Genomic DNA, 17,456 nt, shown 5'->3' on the forward strand with positions numbered 1-17,456 from the left:
CTCACACACATCCAGTTTGGTGAGCTCTACAAAAAAGCCATTTGAGTCATGGAGGTTCACCAGATGAAGGGACTGATGTGAAGTTAAAACATTACATTTATTAGGTTCCATTGACAGGTTGTAACTAAGCTCAAACGTCTAATTGGCTTGAAATTGTATACACAATCCGAGCTCAAGTTGCTCTACAAAAAGCTACTTGGCCAGTGGAATTTTTTTTAGTTGGAACCATAGCTCATGAGTTTGATTGGCCTGAAGCGTCTCAGCAAATGGAACTTGAAATTTCTCATGTGCCTCATGTGTGTTGATTTTGGTGGAGGTAGAATGGTGTGTTTGGTAAATAATTGTCCAAGTCAGCCTACTTTGAAGTGGGCGTGCTCTGGTTTGGCTTCACCCGGCAGTGGTGTGTGTTGGAATGCGCATTTATGGCTTGCGGGAATGTTTTTTCTGCGTTAATTTGCTCATCTGACCAGCGGCGTTGAGACGAGTTCAAGGGGTTACTGCTCGTACCACGCAGAGCTGGTGAGGAGAACGTGGTTGATGATTAACAGGCAGATGCCATTTAGGCCGCACTACCACGCTGGCGGGCCGCATTTCACTTCCTCATCGCCAGCCTGCTTCAGCTTCACGATGAACGCTCGTCACATCTCTAAGATCAGGTCAGGATAGCTTCCGGCAACAATTTTGAGTTTCAATGGGATGAAATTGTCATATGAGGAGCTTAAAAAATGAAATAGAAAATGTTTCAAAATTAACATTAATGCAGTGAAGAGCTAAACAATTACTCAAATTCAAATCGGCATTGCAATATAGTAGAAAAAGGCTGCAATTTGGAAAAGAAAACTGCAACATAGTTCATGTTTGTAGCCCTTGTTTGTCCATCTTCGCACCAAGTGACTCCTCTAAAGTTTTGCTTCCACCACAGAAAGTCAATAAAACGTCCTTATTCTGCGACTATTTACACACACAAACGGCGTCTTATCACAGTCATTAAATTTGAGAGGATGTGTGTTTACTTTTTACATTTTGTCACATTACAGATGGCGGCGTCTTCCTTCTCAAGGTACAACGGGCCAGGGTCACATGGGCTTTCCCCAAGGCCAGCCGCCGCCCACCACCACCAGCAGCATGGCAAGAATTTCACCATTTCTTCCTTATTTTTGACTGCCAGTTAGCTTGTTTGTTTAGCTTTCTTCGGATTCTGCACTTTTTTTCTTCCCATTATGGAATTGCAATGTATTTTGAAATGTTCGGTTTAATATAAGCGGGGAGTGCATTAGTAATAGTATATTTAGAGATTAATAAGCATGACGAGCATACAGGCTGGGAAAAAAAGCACTACTGCCGCTCCCTTTTATTATCGCTTTAACAGGGCAATATTTGTGTTTTATTTCACCATCTACTTCCTGCTTCATGTCCTTTTGTTGTTGCAGTTGTTTCCATTGCCAAGCCAGCGAGAGCGACATTGTCCAGTGTGCCTGCAGGCGGCCAGCTTCCCCGTGCAGACTAACTGTGGACATTTATTCTGCGGTACGAGCATGCAGGGTTCTTCCCCACACATGCAGACCGGTTTTGATTAGGGGTGTCTGGCGATACATTTTTTTTTAAATCGTAATTAAGCGCTAGACTTCAATAGTTAACTCACGATTAATTGCAAATTTTTAAATGTACAATAAAAATATTTTTTCTAGGTTTTCTTAAAATGGAAAAAATGCTTAACTAATAGAAATTAATGCATCTTTTAGTTATTGATACAGTAATTTCATAGCAATTCATAAAATTGAGTTAAATTAAAAAGATGTACTGTACTGTAAAAAACAAGTGCGATATTGACTTGTGTTGGTCATTTTTCTGCCACTAGATGGCATAAGTGCATTTGTAAGATGTTTTCATATTAAGAGTTATCTAATCTTTAACATGAAGTATACTTGTGAAATTTTGCACATTTTTAAAATTGTAAAATACAACTTGACCGCAGTCTCCACAAATACATATATGCGTTATTTATTAATTTATTTTATTTATTACTGCTAAATTTTTACATGGATGTGGCTTTCCAAGTAATGGGTGGGCAGTAATCACGCGTTAAAAACATTAGTGGCGTTAAAGGACCTTTAAATTACCTCAAAATTAACGCGCTAATTTGACACCTGTGGTTTTGATTATTTATTTCACATTGCTTAGATGTGATTGTGCGTATCAATATTCACCTATTGAGGATAATAAAACTACAAATAGTGTGGATGGAGGGATGGATGGGAAATTAATTCCAACTTAGCTTCCGAAATTGCCTGTCAGCTGTCAGAGGTTGGTGACATTTCTTCTTCATGTTTCTGAAGAAGGCGAGATGATGGCTGATTGCGATCCAGCGGCTGTTTGTCCATGCAAAATGGTGGTCTGTTGTGTCACTCGCTTGTGTGTTTAATTCATCAGTGTGACGTGTGTGGTCGGCGGGACATCTGTTCACCGTTTAATGACTAACTCTTGTGTTAGCTGACTCAACTGACCTGATGGGCAAAAACATTCATCAACATTTTGTAATTGGCACATTTCATGACATTTTTATGATTATTTTATTAGTAGTATTTAAATGTAGTATTTTTAGGATTTTTTAACTTTAATATTTTGTTTGTAAAATAGATTTTCCTTTTTTATTCTTATTTTAAATTACATTTTACTTTTAGTATTAAATTATATGTTATAATAAAAAAATGAAAATGTCATTTTTGTTTTTAATAATTTTTACATTTAAATGTTTTCCTTGGTTTTGCAGCTCCATGTTTGATCGCTTATTGGAGGCACGGGAAATGGTTAGATGCGGTCAACTGTCCACTCTGCAGACAAAAGGTACTAAACTACATTGCGTGTTTATATATAGTGAACCCCCACTATTTGTAGTATGCCACAAAATGGTAGCAAACCACTAAAGGAGGATCATAAAGTATCAACACCATGCTTCGAACATGTACACAATCATGAACCCATGTTACATGAACGGTATTCACGAGGCTCATAAATAGTATTGGCCTAAAAAACATGCTAGCACAAAGTGACATAACATCCCACACGGGCAAACAAACATGTGCACTAGCACCTTACACAAACGCTATTTAGTAATAAACCTCTTCTTTTGGTATTTATTCAAATGCAGGTGAAAAAACATGCAATGAATTAAATTGAACACAAGCGAGATTCCACCTGATGGTGCCAAAGTAACATTTTTATTGCTTAAATAATAGGTGAAAACTCCAATTCACAAATATGTGGGGGTTCACGTACATTATAAGTATGTGTGTTTGTTTGAATGGAGTGAGAAAGTTAAAAGTGCAAGTTTCTACTCAGGTTAGCGCCATGTGTCAGTTGTTTAACGAAAGCCTACCGGACCAGCAGTCCAAGGACGTTCTGGGCCAAATAAGCGACTACAACAAACGCTATTCTGGAGAACCCAGGAGGGTCAGTACAGCCTTAAACGCCACCTCCCCAAAAAACAAAACCTTAAAATAAATAAAGAAAATAAATTTTACTTTATTTTTTTAATTCTGCAATAACTTTTTTTATTTTAGTATTTGTTTCAAGTTTTACTTGATTTTAATAATTTTATTAGGATCATTTATTTTGCATTTTGGTAAAAAAAAAAAAACGAAATTAAATTTGAATGGTCTTGTTTTTAAATTTGACTTATTTATTTTAATTTTATTTGATTTTTACACGCTATTTTTTTACTTTAACTTTTTTTATTCTAATAGTTTTTAAGCTTGATTTTTTTTCACTATTAATACTTCGATATTGTAATTTTTAATATATTAATGTTCCTACGTGTGCCTATTTTGAATTTTTTTTTAGTAGTTCCAAGTTTTACTTCTATTATTAAAATGTTCATTATATCAATTTTGCATTTTTTGTGTTAAATTTGCAATTTCTATTATTTTTTTTGAAATCTTCGTTAAAATACATTTCTTTTGTAGTAATTATTTTGACACAAATTAAAAAAAATTGTTTATAATTATAATTATTATTTTATTTTCACTGAATGATTTTTTAGAACTAATATTCTATAGAAGCTTTGGCTATAAGCACACATTTCTACTTTTTCCATTTCCAGTTGCGGGACTACCTGTTGGATGCGCCTGTCCTCCTGCAGCTGGCGGTCCGCAGCTCGGGCACCCCGGGGGGTCTGTTGTGGCTCTTCTTCTTGCGGGTGGCGCTGTGTTGCGCGGGCGCCGCAGTCTCCGCAGCCTCCCCGTCGTCCCTGTCGGGTTACCCAAAAACGGCCCCGTCCCTCTGTGGCCTCTTGGGGCTGCTGGACGACCTGGTGGTGGTGGTCCTGCTCCTCCTGTGCGTCCTTAACGTCAATCAGCAGCTGGCGCCGGGGAGAGTGCCCTCTGCTGGCGCCAGCTAGAAGAACATTCAATCATTTCCAAACCTTTATGTACAATAAATAATCCAAATTTTACTATTTGGGACTGAACATCCCTGTAAATATGCTGTACATTGTTTCAATGTGTAAAATAAAAATATTTATTGTTTTCGCTTTAATCAAAATGTTCAAATGATTTATTTGCAAGGTTTATGGTTCACAATTTTTTTTTTCACATAAAAAAAAATAAAAAACTTATTTAAATGTTTTAATTAATTTAAATTCATAACTTTTTAAAAATATTAGATATTTTTTAACTTTTTTTTGACCAATATTAGTTTTATTTTGCATTTCTTAAGCTATTTACATTTTTTTTTATAAAATAATTTTTCAACATTTTTTTTCTTTCTTTTTACCATATCATAACATTAATTTTTTAAATAATTTTGAGATCATTTAGCCGACTTGTTTTTGTCAAACAGGTTCTAGTTAAGGGACTAAGTGATTTCAGTATAATCAGGTCTATGAAAATTTATTTGGTAAGTTTTCCATTTTGATCTTTCACACGTTCTCCATATGGCACTCCTTTCCCCCAACCAAGTGATAATAAAATGTTAGATAATAGTGTAAGTTCTTTAATGTGTTTGTTTCTAAATCAAAATCTAGTTTTTTTAAAGGCAAAAATACCTAAAAAAGCAGAAAAAAGTACAGTAGTAACATTGGGAGAAAACAAAAACAAAAGGTGCATTCAGCGTTATTGGCTGCACCAGGCGGCGGCGTTACGAAACATGCGCAGCCAGGGTGACGTCTGCAGCTGCGGCCTGAAGCTGCGGGGCGCCCACGGCCACTGCCAGCCCAGCGTGCATCGCTCCGGGTGGGGCATCATGGCCAGGTGTCTGCCATCCCGGGAAATCAGGCCCGCCACGCCCCGCGGCGAGCTGTTAGGATTCAGGGGATATTCTTCGGTGGGCCGTCCGTCATCATCCAGGTAACGGATCGGGGCCAGACTGCCCAAGGTGATGTCATCAAGAACTTGGGCATTACGGAACTGCATCAAACCTATGGGGGGAAAAAATTGTGAAATTGAGTTCTGGGGTGGATCAACGGATCAAGCGCTCGGTCGGCAAAGTACCTTCTCCGTGAGCCACCCACACGCCCAGAGCCGAGCCCTCCATGCCAGTCAGCCACACTGACGGTGACGCCTGGATCCCCACAGTGACAAAGCGAGACTCGAATCTGCCGGACTTGTTGTGGGTCAGAACCACGTCAGATGCTGGAGGACAGAAACAACACTAAAATAAAATATTGAAACTGCAAATTGAATATTTTACAATGGTCACGTGTAGACCCCGATATGGATTTCTTTTTTAAGCTGATGCCATATTTAGCCAAAAAATCGTTTCAATAACCGATTAGACGATATTTTAAGTGTGACGCACGCCAGTGTACATCACCTGCGCCATCTTGGCTCTCTCCCACCCAGCCCAGCAGAGCGAGCAGCTGACAGCCGTTGCACACGCCCAGGCTCAGCGTGTCAGCCCTCTGTCGGAAGCGCTCAAACTGGGCTTTGGCAGCGGCGTTGTAGGCCACAGTGGCGGCCCAACCTTTGGCCGAGCCCAGCACGTCGGCGTAGCTGAAGCCTCCCACAAACACGATGGTCTTAAACGGCTCCAGTGTGATGGCGGCGGAGCACAAGTCCTGCATGGTCACGTCCCAAACCTATAAACCAGAGGAAAGAGAGGAAAAAAGTGATGCTTTGACTGTTTGCCGAATGAAGGATAATTTGTGAGCCGAAGCTATATTTGTTTGAGAATCTTGTTGTAAACTAAAGTTGGACTGCGTTAAGAAGAGCGCAAACCTCAAATCCCGCCATATGGAGCGAGGTCGACATCTCTCGATCCCCGTTGCTTCCCTCTTCCCTGACCACGGCCACACGAGGCTGCACTGCTGCTACAACAAAACACATGCAGAAATAGACAACTAATCAATTATCAAATTCATCAATAATTATTATACTTAGAGACCTTGTTTAGTTTTAAAATGGTCAAAATCATTGGAATTTCAGCCTCTAAATATTCTCCGACTTGAGTGCTCCAGGAATGCAGACTTAATATATATGTGAATCAAAATAAAACTGCTTTTGCTTTGGAAACCAATTATACATTTTTTACGATTTTCTGACGTTACGGACCAAACCACTAACAGAATCGATCTATCTATCCATCTTTTCTGCACTGTCAATTTGAAATAATTTACAGTTTTTTAATATAGGGAGCGAAATTAAAACTTTTTTTTAATGATTTAGTCAACAAAATAAGCCATTATTAACATAATTGCTCGTTACACCCTTTATCCCAATTAGATCATGTGGAACATCATTTTGTCCAGCAGGAAATAATGTTAAGATATTACATGATAGATCTCCCATCTCAAAACCCTTATAATGTAATTAAATAAAAATATTTTTAACTGTTATACATGTGTAAAAAAATGAGTTAACCACTCAATAATAAGGTGGATGCCACGGACTTCCGATTTCCGAGTTTCACACATCAGCATCGTTTCTGGCCACTGATGGCCGCATTCCAACACTCGCACCCCCACCCCTGCGCCCCCCAATCGCGCGCTCCTGCCCTCCCGCCCATCGGCAGGAGCGCGCGCAGGGCGTCTCAACTCTCTGAAATGCTTCGGACAACTGAGACAGACAAACTACACACTCGCACCCGTCGACGGGAACTCGAAACCGAGGGGCACAAAGGCAGAAGCGCAAGAACTGGGACGCGGCCCACACGTCGCAAACAGGAAACGGGAAAAAAAGATGATGTGTGTAAACCCGGAAGTCCCGCCTCCTCCGTGGCATATACCCCAAAATAAAACTACTCAGCCTTTTAATGATGCCTGGTAGGCATATAATGGAGAGGGAACAGAAAGATGGTATCACTTGATATTTTACAAAATGCTGTCGAGATTGATACATGTTGCCAATCCTAGCTGACATTTGGGGAGATAAGTGGGGTCCATCCAGGACTGGTCGCCAGTTAATTCCAGGGCATATAGACAAAAAAAAACATTCACACCAATTGACAATTTCGAGTCTGAAATGAATCCCATATTGGATGCAGGTCAGTCTTACCTGGCTGCTTGCAAAGCGGCATCTCAGATGGGTCAAAAGTGACTTTAAAGCTAGGCTGCGTCCTCCTGGCGAGCCCCTCCTCTTCCTGTTGAACGCAGAGCTCGTCGGCCTGCAGGCGCTCCAGCCGGAAGCTGGTCTCCTCCCACAATGCTCGGAGGACGGGCAAGCGTTCCCTCAGCACTTCTTGGCCGTCCACGCGCACCGTCACCTGGTGATGGTGGAGTGTGATAGACATGAAGTGAAGACGGCAAACATCAGGAGGAAGTAGGAGGAAGTCTCACCATGGCCTCGGGGCCGAAGCCGCTAGTTTGGCCGATGCGATGACAGGCAACGCCGGCGTCAAGGAATCTGCGGCATACGCTTTCTTCATCGAGCTCCAACACTTCCAGAAGCAGACCAAGCTCTTCACTGAAGAGCAACTCCATGACTGGACCGAGGATCAAGAAACTTCATTAGGTACACTTGCAGAACTTAGAACTGGTGAGCAAAGTATGGCCAGGGGGCCACATGTGGCCTGCTTTGTTCTTTATTCCGGTCCACCGAGCATTCATACTATCAAGTGTCCTGCAAAATTTGAATGTTTCAATAATTACATGTATTATATATTTTAAATGGGATTACTAATTGACATTTTTCATATTCATTCATCATTTTCCCATTTTTTTATTTAAAAAAATCAAATATCACTGTTGAGTCCCAAAATATGACCCATGGACAAATAATAAAAGAGTCGATGCAAAGTTGTGCCTTTACAAAAATAATAACGCTTTTCAGAGAAGCTAATGAAGTGGCCATCATCCATCCCCCCTTACCTCCCGGAGCTTCCATAGACGGCACATCCACGTCTACGCCGCGGTTTCCGGCAAACGCCATCTCCAGTAAGCAGGAAATGAGGCCTCCGTCACTGATGTCGTGTCCTGCGCTCAGCAGACGATCTGAGGGAGCGCACATTGCAGCGAGTCAATAGCAATCTTGGCCAAATTTTGATTTTATTATTTATTCTAATTTAAATTGAAAACACAATTTCTCCCCTAACATTATACATTTTAATTATCTTTTTATATTAAAATTGATACATAAAATTCTCTAAATGTGTTTTTTGTTATTTCACTATTTTAATGTATTTATTTTAATTTCATTTTGTACCTATCAAATGATACTGACCTTTATAAAAACATGCAATTAGACCTTCCTTAAAACCTCTAAATTTTCCAATATTACCAATGTTTTTATTACATTGATTGATTCTAATATTTACTGACTTAAAAACACCACTTGAAATAATAAATTCCATTTGTTTTATTAAATTTTTTACAGGCTTTTAAGATGTATATTTTCTTTTCTTTTACTTATGTTGGCTTTTTTTTTTTTTATTATGATTACATCTATTATATATTATATTTTTATTTTATTAATTCATCCACAATAAAAAAACAATACACCTTAAAATAATTCATTGCTTTTAATGATTGAATCCCTCAAATTCTACCAATATTATTGATATTTTCATTTTAAAAAATGCTATACATTCAATTACATTGTTCATCAAATTGTCTTCAAATCTTATACGTAAACTTTACGTTAAAAGAAAAGGTCGCGACAAAATGATGAGTTTTCGAATTGCAAACTAACCACTTATGAGCGTCTGAGTGGTGTTGAAGCAGGCAGCCAGGAGTTGTGGCTGCTCCATGTCAGGAGAACAATCTCCCAGTTGAGCATAACACTGAGCCAGGGCCGAACCGCCCAGACGGTGCTGCCCCGGACTGAGAGGAACCCACAGCAGCACACCTGCGCACACAAGTCCACGGTCAATGCTGGAACACCTCTATGGTATGTGTGTGTGTTACCTTTGCCGTCTGGATCCTCAAGATCAGGCGTGACGGTGGCACTGATGTCCGGACACACGGCATAGGCCGAGATAACCAGAGCTCCTGAAACACAAGCAATGTTAGCACGTACAGCTTTGTATTATTTGGTCAGGAACATTTGAGAGCATACCTGGAGCTTTGACGGTCTCCTTCCCCACACGCGCGGCCATACTCAGCGAGTCCTTGCCGCCGTCGATGGCCACTCCCAGCTCCCCCATCACCTTACACATGGCTCGGCACGAGTCCCAAAGGAGCGCCCCCTCGCCGGGCAGCTTGGCGGCCCACATCCAGTTCCCGCTGCACTTCACATCCTAAAACCCATGCAAATTTTTTTCTCTCCAGAAGACAGAAACTATAGTGGTATCTTATTATTTTGCCATGCCGATGCGATTGCTCACCTTTAGCGCGGTGACTCTGGCAAACATCAGGTTGGTGAGCGCTTCGCCAACCGCCATGCGAGCGCCCGCCTCCGCGTTGACCAGCGCTTTGATGGGCTGCTCGCCGATGGCCGTCGCTGCCCCTTCCAGGCCCAACGGCGACAGGGCCACCACGGCCACGTCCGCCAGCGGCGTGTGAAGGGGGCCCACGCACTGTTGCTGGGCGATCAATCCCGTCACGGACCTGTCCACCTGAAGTCACAAAGGGGGATCAATTGATTGATTTTTGCATTTTGAGGGTGATGGTTCATATTTGCCGGGTTATCTTGAGTAGTATTACTTGCAATTATTTTTAATCATATTACATTAGGGCTGGGAGAAACTACAAATTGACTAATTTGAGCACAAAAATAGGTGATAAGTGTTTTGCCCTTTCATTCTATTAGCACCCTCTATTATTGCAAAGTTGATACTGAAGTCAAGCAATGACTCAAATCAATCAGCTTTTCCATAATAATCATCAAATAATGGTGCAATTTTCAATCACTTATTTGTTTTTTGGTTGACTTCTTATTTCAATCTGAGGAGAAGTAACAAGAACAAACCTTATTTGTTAGGTAGCGTTTGGAGGCAACGGCCGGCAAGCGTAAAACTCTCTCCAGGGCGTCTCTTACGATCAGCCCGGTGGGAAGAAGCAACGGCCGAAGCACGGGGCTCAAACGCTCCATCTTGAATTCCTTCTGGGGCATTTTGCCGAGCACCCATTCAAGATGCAAGTCCACGGGATGACGCGCGTTGCCGACTGGTTTGCCATCTGTGCCCTCGTCGTCCACAAGCACAATCTGAGGGAGGGCAGAAGGTGTGTTTTTAATACTATATTAATTGATTCTTGGGTATTTTGACAACAAATGTCACAGATATGTTAAGACATCAGGGAACAGTTTTATAATGTTAAACATTAAAATAATATTTAAAAAAAAAAGGCATCAAATGTCTCCTTCAAGCACACCCTGTTCCCCCCCGCACCTTGCCGTCGCCGGAGATGTTCCCCACAAAGTCCACAGGGCATTTCTCCCGCTGGCATACCCTCTCGAGGAAGGAGCGGTCTGACGGGCGCAGTAGCAGGGCGTTGCTCTCTTGATACTCGGCCCCCCACAACTCCAGCACGCTCAGTGTTGGATCACCTTTCTGAAATGACAAACAAACCGTTAAGTATACTAATTTTTTTTACCGAAACAATGTTTCCCATTAAAATTAATACAACCAAAATCAATCTGTTCTAATTCCAGAATTTTTTTTCTAATTGTTGTGTAGTAGGCTGCTTTTGCAATCAGGTTTTGCATGATTTTTTTCCACTAAACCTCACCTTAAATCGGCTGCAGTAGATGACAGCACCAGCAGGCTCGCTCAGCTCCTTTAGAACGTTTCCTGGAAGAAAAAAAAAAAAAGTGAATTGTACCATTAAATCACCATGGGTACAATCCGTCCTACCGTTCCCTCCCGCTCCCTGGTCATGGATGCTGCAGATGGGATTCCCGCCGTGTCGTTCCAGACAGGCCCTCAGAGCTCGATTCATCTTCTGCTCCATCTCGGCGTCACCTCGCTGCACGGCGCCCAGGTCTCTGTCACTGGAGTTGTCGCCTTGCACCTGCCGGATGCCAAAACAAATTTAAGCGTTAATTTCAAGCCATTGATCATCACACATCAGAGGTTTTAGTGGCCGTACTTGAACAGAGGAAGCCGCTCCTCCTCCCACGCCGATTCGATACACCGGGCCGCCGATCTTCACCACTTCCATTCCTGATTGATGAATGCAGCAGAGAGAACGTCAAATTAATTGACTAACTATTCACTGATATAAAAGTAGTCCAGACAGATAAATAAATATATTATATATGTAAAAACTAACTTTACCTTTCTCAGGCTGCTCTTTCTTTACATGTGCATCCTCAATGGAACCGAGCCCTCCGCTGAACATGATGGGCTTAATCCACTCTCTCCGCTCCCCATTGGGCAGTCGCATGCCAAAGGAACGGGCGAATCCTAGCAAATAAAATATCAGGCCAGTTTTTTTTTGCTTCACATTTGTGTGTGCTTATGTTTCGTCTACCTACCTGACAGAACCGGCTCTCCAAATTTATTGCCGTAATCCGAAGCGCCATCGCTTGCCTCAATGGCCACCTGCAACGGTGGGGCGAAGCTGGTGGGGTACTCCCACCCGTCTCCGTCTTGCTCCCAGGGAAGCGTGTAACCTGCAGAGCACGTCGGGAGACGTTAAATTGTGCGGTCAGGAAACAAATTCCAGTGGCTCTGAAAGCAGGTAAATCTTGGACCTGGTATGTGGAGGTTGCCAAAGCAGTATCCGGCAGTGCCAGCGATGACGTGGCCTCCCCGCCCAGCACTCTGGACGTCTCGGATGCGGCCCCCGGTGCCCGTGGTGGCACCACTGAATGGGGCGACGCCTGTGCATTTAACCACAAGAAAAACTTATGGATTTAAATGTATTTATAAAGGGAAATGTTATGATGATGACATTTCTCTGATATTTGTATGTTTCCTCTAGAATTTTGTGTCCATTTTTTAAATTTGATGTATATTTTTCCATCAAAAGTTTTTTTCTATATATTTTTTTCATTTTTGAATATAATGGTGTAATATTTTTCCTCTAATGTGTAATTTCCCCCCCTATGATTTAAAAATGTTCCTGTATTATTTTGGTATTTTCATAATCGTGTCTAATTTTGTATTTCCTTCTAAAACTTTTAATTTTGGAATGATGTATTTTTCCTTCAATTTTTTTTTATTTGTATTATTTTCTAATATTCTGTTGTATTTTTCTAAATAATCATAACTTGTTTTATTTTCTTCTGATGTGTAATTGTAGTAATAAAGCTAGTAGAGTTTGATAAGTCAAAATTTATATTGTTTCTTTAAGCAGTTTGGTGTTTAAACAACATTTAATCCTATGTTGTTGTATAAGTCAGTTTTTGTACATTTCAACCAAAACTGACAAAAACAGCTTGAAGAAAGCACACTTGTCATCTTATTTGTAAAATTGTGTGAGAGAGTGAGTTCAGGTGGTAAGAAAGAACATTTTTAAAGTGTGTTTTAAAAAAGTTTAAATGTGTTTAATGTGTGTGGGAGAGGTAAAACAATTTTTTATATGGTCTTTCTAGAATGCAGATTTTCACCATTAGCAGGTGAGTCTTGAATGCAACTCCCATGGAAAGCTGGGTTTCACTCTATATACTTTTTGTTTTCGCCATGAGTTTTTTTTTCTCATGTGAAATATGAGCCTTGGCTCAAAAAACATTTGTAAACACTACCTTAAATGATCTGACCTGTTGGGAAGTTGTGCGTCTCGGCAGTGAAGATGACATGTCGCAGTGTCCGGCGCGTTTCATAGGGACTAGCTTGTGAAGTGTCTTTGGGGTAGATGCCCTCAAGCTCCATGCCTTTGATACCGCTAAACACACACACATACACACACTAACGCAGCTCACAGACACTCAGCGTCTTGTTCGCTTGTGTCCTACCTGCTGTTGTCGCAGAATTTGATGACATTGTTGCCATTGCTGTGCGTCTGCGTGTCCATGATGAGGCGGAAGAGCGTCTCCTTCTGCTCCTGCCCATCGATGAATATGCGGCCTCGGAAGAACCAGTGACGGCTGTGCTCACTGTTGGACTGGGCCAGGTCGAAACACTCCACGCTGGTCGGGTTCCTCTGGATCTTCTGGAACATTGCAGTGTACATGTCGAGATCCCAGGCGTCAAAGGCCAGACCTGCGTGACACATCGGCACAAGACCCTCAGTTATGTTTTTCTTTCAATCCATATTTGTTTATTTTGGATGTTATAACATAAAAAAAAAAACTTGTGTTCCTGGTGAGTGTTTTTTCTCTCTCCATGGTTTGTAATTTCAATGTGTTCCAAGAAATATTTTAAATAAATTCACATCATTTGACTAGGTATATTTATTTCACACACACACATCCCATGCAGGGACATTATAAGCATGGAAGCATTAAGAAAGAAAATTGGCATGAATATCAATTTTTACGTACTTGAAATGGATATTACTCGAACAAATTGCTTTAATGTTTTAATATTTTGTCATATTTGTCAAGTCTCACTATATTTTTAAATAGTTTTTTTGTATTTTCTACAATTTTTTTCTGACACTGTGTTTTTCTACATAAAAATGTATCTAATCTAATAATGTGGTATTTTTTAAAGCTTTGTCTAATTTTGTAAAGCTTTAAAATATTTTCGATTTTGTATAATTGTTTTTATTTTCTAATATAATATTTTTTTGTATTTTGTAGTACAGTATTCAATCATAATTTAAAAAAACATAATTCCCACACTAATATTTCTTAATTTTGGTCATATAATGTATTTTTATGCATATTGTTTGTATAACATGATTGTATTTGTCAAATGCATTTTTATTTGTCTAAGATTCTTGCATTTTTTCCACTGATATTTAGTTGTTTTTTTCAATATTGGTGGATTTTGTTTTTCTAATTCATGTGTTTTTCATCCAATTTTCTGTTCTCATATTTTTCCAATATTTGTGTATGGTTCATCTTCATATATCTTTGCATAATGTGTCTAATATTTTCAAATATTTTTGTCCAGTATTTTTTTTTCTAATATTTGTGCATGTTCTTAATGTTTTTGAGCATCCAGTGAGTGCCATGCAAATTGTCATATTCATGGTTGCTCACGCACAAGCACGTGCAAGATAATGAGAAGCATGGCAGTGGTGTGACCAGTAATAACATTAGCGTGCGCTTCATGTGACACCATTACCTCCACCAGCAGACTGAGACCAGCCACACTGAAAAGGGGCCGTGAAGAAGAGAACAAAAAGTTGATGTGTATGCTAAAAAGAGAAGAAACTACTATATAAAGAAATCAAAGGACATTTCACCCAGCTGGTCATTGGCCTTTTCTAGAGCTGCTCGGCCCTTGCCCAGGACGTCCACCTCAAACACTGACTGTGCTTGCGCATCCACGGCGAAGGTGGCGATGGGGTGCTCATAGACACACTCTGTCATGCTGTCATGCAGGAGGATTATCAGATTCTTCACATCCTTCTGGACTTCAGCCGTATCGATGTTGTCCTTCGACTTGAGGAGGAGAAGACAAAGAAAGCAACATGTTAGCATTCATTGCGCTGTTAAAATATATTAAGGGCTGAAAAAGTGCATTGGTGTCTGTGGCTCTCCTTTCCCAAATGCAAGGGCATTCTGATAAATAAGTTAACTGGAAAAAGCCCTAAAAAAATAAAATCTATTGAAAATCTGCGATATAACGGGGGAGCAAACGATAAACCGTTATATGGCGGCTGAATATAATAATAGCGCATACAGTATACAAACGTGATTTTATTAATACTTGTGTAATTTTCATGTAACTGTACAACAGAAAGCCCATCGTGCAAGACTCGCCATAATAATTTGATTAATATATAATATAATGTTGTTATTCATTGAAGGCTCACCTTGATAAGGAATCTCCGTGACAATTCTACACGTGTGACGTTGGTGAGGCCGGCGCTCTGGCAGATGGACACGGCGTTGGTGGACCACGCAGTGGAGAAGTTCAGTCTGAAGAGTACAATTAACAATATAGCAAATACATGATCGCAATCATTTGGAAACGTAAAAAAATAAAATAAAATGCAAAGTACATTTTTATTTTTGTCTAATATTTTGATTTAGTTATGTACTATCTATATTTTTGTCTTATATTTTTAGATTTTGTTGAATGTGTAGTTTTATCTGTATCTTCTAAAATCTTATTTTTACATTATTTGCATTCGTTTTAATAATTGTGTATTTTTCATGTAAGCTTTTTTTTGTCTAGTAGCTTGTATTTTTTCTAACAATTATATCTAATTTTTTTTTTTATTATTGAGTCCAACTTTTGAGACATTAGGTTTAAGTACCTGGGTCCGATCTCCACCAGAGTAGCTCCATCCTCCTCTTTTAGTTTGGGCATCTCACAGAGCATTTCAGCCTGCAGGGGAGGTTGGAACAGCCAGACGAGGATCTCCTTGTGTTCTGCACTCAGGCTGTCGCTTCCTGCCAAATACACATTATTGTCATTGATTATAGTCTATAAAAAAGTCTACACAGTCATGTGCAAATGATAAGTTTTGGTGATATAAAAATGAGACCAAGATATATCATTCCAAAGTGTTTTATTTTTTACAAAAAAACTTGGCTTTTGAACAGGGGTGTGTAGACTTTATATATCTACTGTTATGTCAGGTATTTGACAATTATTTAGCACTTACCTGTCAGCTCCACATTGTAGCAAAGCTCTGTGGCGACGCACAGCCGGGGGTAGAGTTTGGCTGCCTGCTGGAGGTTCCGCCCCTTCACCTCACCACCGTAAAACCTCACCACTGCCATGGCTGACACAAATGAAAATGTTGAAAAACTTTTTAAAAGTTGAATACAGTTTGTTTAGGGAAACACTATTCTTTAATTGTGTCATTGTGTTATTTGTGTCAAAAAAATTGTCTAATAATGGTGTCTGCTTTCTTTATGATGTAAATACATCAGCTCAACGTAGACTGGGTCAACAATGATAATCTCATCCGCTTCAATCAAGCATAACACAGTCCAAGTAGATACTGCACTGGGACTCTTAAATTGGACATTTACAATCAATCACATGACTTACTATTATGAATCGGGGATTGCACAGGTTTCCCCACATTATACACGTTGAGGAAAAATGCAGTGTCCATTTTCCAATAGTGCAAGTGTGGTTTTCATGCATGACACACGTCTCTCTCTCTCTCTCTCTCTCTCTCTCTCCACCATACACAACTAAACTCACGAGCACGCAAACTCTCTCTCACACACGTGATGGCAAAAGTTGCACATACAGACACACGATTTCACATCATTTTCTCTACACAGTACAACATTGATACATATTCTACTGTTGCTGATGACTACCACTGGGATCATAAACTAGAACGAATGCCAGTACAGTATCCTACTTTTTTGGTTTTAATTTAACGCCATTAGTAACGGTAGAAGCTAAACTAGCTACTAGCTTAGTCCTCCCCCAAAAGTTGTCTAACTTACGTCAAAGTGTTAGTGTGCTATTCTTCTTCTCGTCCCCGAAACAGGGGACGCGTAGTCGGCAGAGGGGAGAACGGGGTGAGTTGACGGTGGACGGTGGTGTGGCGGCGGCGGCGGTGGCTGACAGAACGGATGAAATGAGTGACATACGCGTGGACTTCACTGGGAGACGCGGCGGTGAGGTGCTGCAATGCGCAGGCGCAGTGCTCATCTCAAGGAGGGAAAGAGGGAGGTCACAGCCTTGTGACACGTGAACGCATCACGGGCCACAACAGAGTGAGAGAGATTGAGTGGCCTCATCTTGCCTCCAATAATTCAGTTAAAGGTTGATTATTGTTGTATTGTTTTTTTCTCTCTCCAAAATTTTGGATTACGTTCTAATATTTTATTGTAATAATAAAAAAGTTTACTGTTGTGTAGTTAACATACAATAATATATATTTTTTACAATTTACATTTATAATTCTATATGTCAGTATTATATTTTTGCCATTTAAAATAACAAGTATCAATGCTATTATAAATGTTTTCTTTTTTATTTCTCATCAAATGTTTATTCTCTATTTGTTTGATAAAATAATATATATATATATATATATTAATGTTTGTACACTT

At 40.1% G+C, this 17,456-nt stretch overlaps 2 protein-coding genes across 4 annotated transcripts; one reads left to right on the forward strand and one right to left on the reverse strand.

Moving 5' to 3' along the window:
• The first annotated feature begins 396 nt into the window (after positions 1-396).
• On the forward strand, positions 397-4,467 carry LOC147166102 (E3 ubiquitin-protein ligase RNF170). 2 transcript variants are annotated; one of them, XM_086088980.1, is made up of 6 exons: positions 397-656; positions 1,038-1,128; positions 1,431-1,527; positions 2,771-2,844; positions 3,340-3,450; positions 4,100-4,467. In XM_086088980.1, the coding sequence occupies exons 1-6, from the start codon at positions 538-540 to the stop codon at positions 4,394-4,396; spliced, it is 789 nt and encodes a 262-aa protein (XP_085945106.1). In that variant the 5' UTR covers positions 397-537; the 3' UTR covers positions 4,397-4,467. The 2 variants fall into 2 exon arrangements, with proteins under 2 accessions (XP_085945106.1, XP_085945107.1); XM_086088981.1 differs by having other exon boundaries at positions 407-519.
• Positions 4,468-4,973: 506 nt separating this feature from the next.
• Positions 4,974-17,031, reverse strand: pfas (phosphoribosylformylglycinamidine synthase). Of its 2 annotated transcripts, none has more exons than XM_086088970.1 (26): positions 16,845-17,031; positions 16,040-16,159; positions 15,689-15,824; positions 15,242-15,347; positions 14,669-14,867; positions 13,269-13,515; positions 13,074-13,198; positions 12,066-12,194; positions 11,847-11,984; positions 11,647-11,775; positions 11,459-11,532; positions 11,224-11,380; positions 11,099-11,160; positions 10,759-10,920; positions 10,338-10,574; positions 9,754-9,984; positions 9,486-9,666; positions 9,335-9,418; positions 9,120-9,275; positions 8,300-8,422; positions 7,769-7,914; positions 7,488-7,695; positions 6,213-6,301; positions 5,809-6,073; positions 5,487-5,627; positions 4,974-5,413 (listed from the first exon to the last, which is right to left on the reverse strand). In XM_086088970.1, exons 2-26 carry the CDS (start codon positions 16,155-16,157, stop codon positions 5,109-5,111), a joined length of 3,948 nt encoding a protein of 1,315 aa, XP_085945096.1. In that variant the 5' UTR covers positions 16,158-16,159; positions 16,845-17,031; the 3' UTR covers positions 4,974-5,108. The 2 variants fall into 2 exon arrangements, with proteins under 2 accessions (XP_085945096.1, XP_085945095.1); XM_086088969.1 differs by having other exon boundaries at positions 6,213-6,304.
• Positions 17,032-17,456: the final 425 nt, after the last annotated feature.

This window comes from Leptonotus elevatus, chromosome 11 (genome assembly GCF_054856555.1).
Source record: "Leptonotus elevatus isolate MCC_2025b chromosome 11, RoL_Lele_1.0, whole genome shotgun sequence".
NCBI classification, from domain to species: Eukaryota; Metazoa; Chordata; class Actinopteri; order Syngnathiformes; family Syngnathidae; genus Leptonotus; species Leptonotus elevatus.

What these genes read in the sequence shown, in the direction of transcription:
- LOC147166102 (XM_086088980.1), top strand. Translation starts at nt 538, where the DNA reads ATGATTAACAGGCAGATGCCATTTAGGCCGCACTACCACGCTGGCGGG. An exon ending in CCACCACCACCAGCAGCATG is followed by an intron (nt 1,129 to 1,430) that starts GCAAGAATTTCA and finishes TTGTTGTTGCAG; the next exon opens with TTGTTTCCATTGCCAAGCCA. An exon ending in GTCCACTCTGCAGACAAAAG is followed by an intron (nt 2,845 to 3,339) that starts GTACTAAACTAC and finishes GTTTCTACTCAG; the next exon opens with GTTAGCGCCATGTGTCAGTT.
- pfas (XM_086088969.1), bottom strand. Translation starts at nt 16,157, where the DNA reads ATGGCAGTGGTGAGGTTTTACGGTGGTGAGGTGAAGGGGCGGAACCTC. An exon ending in ACATCTCCGGCGACGGCAAG is followed by an intron (nt 10,575 to 10,758) that starts GTGCGGGGGGGA and finishes GCCCTCCCTCAG; the next exon opens with ATTGTGCTTGTGGACGACGA. An exon ending in AGAGAGCCAAGATGGCGCAG is followed by an intron (nt 5,628 to 5,808) that starts GTGATGTACACT and finishes TCTGTCCTCCAG; the next exon opens with CATCTGACGTGGTTCTGACC.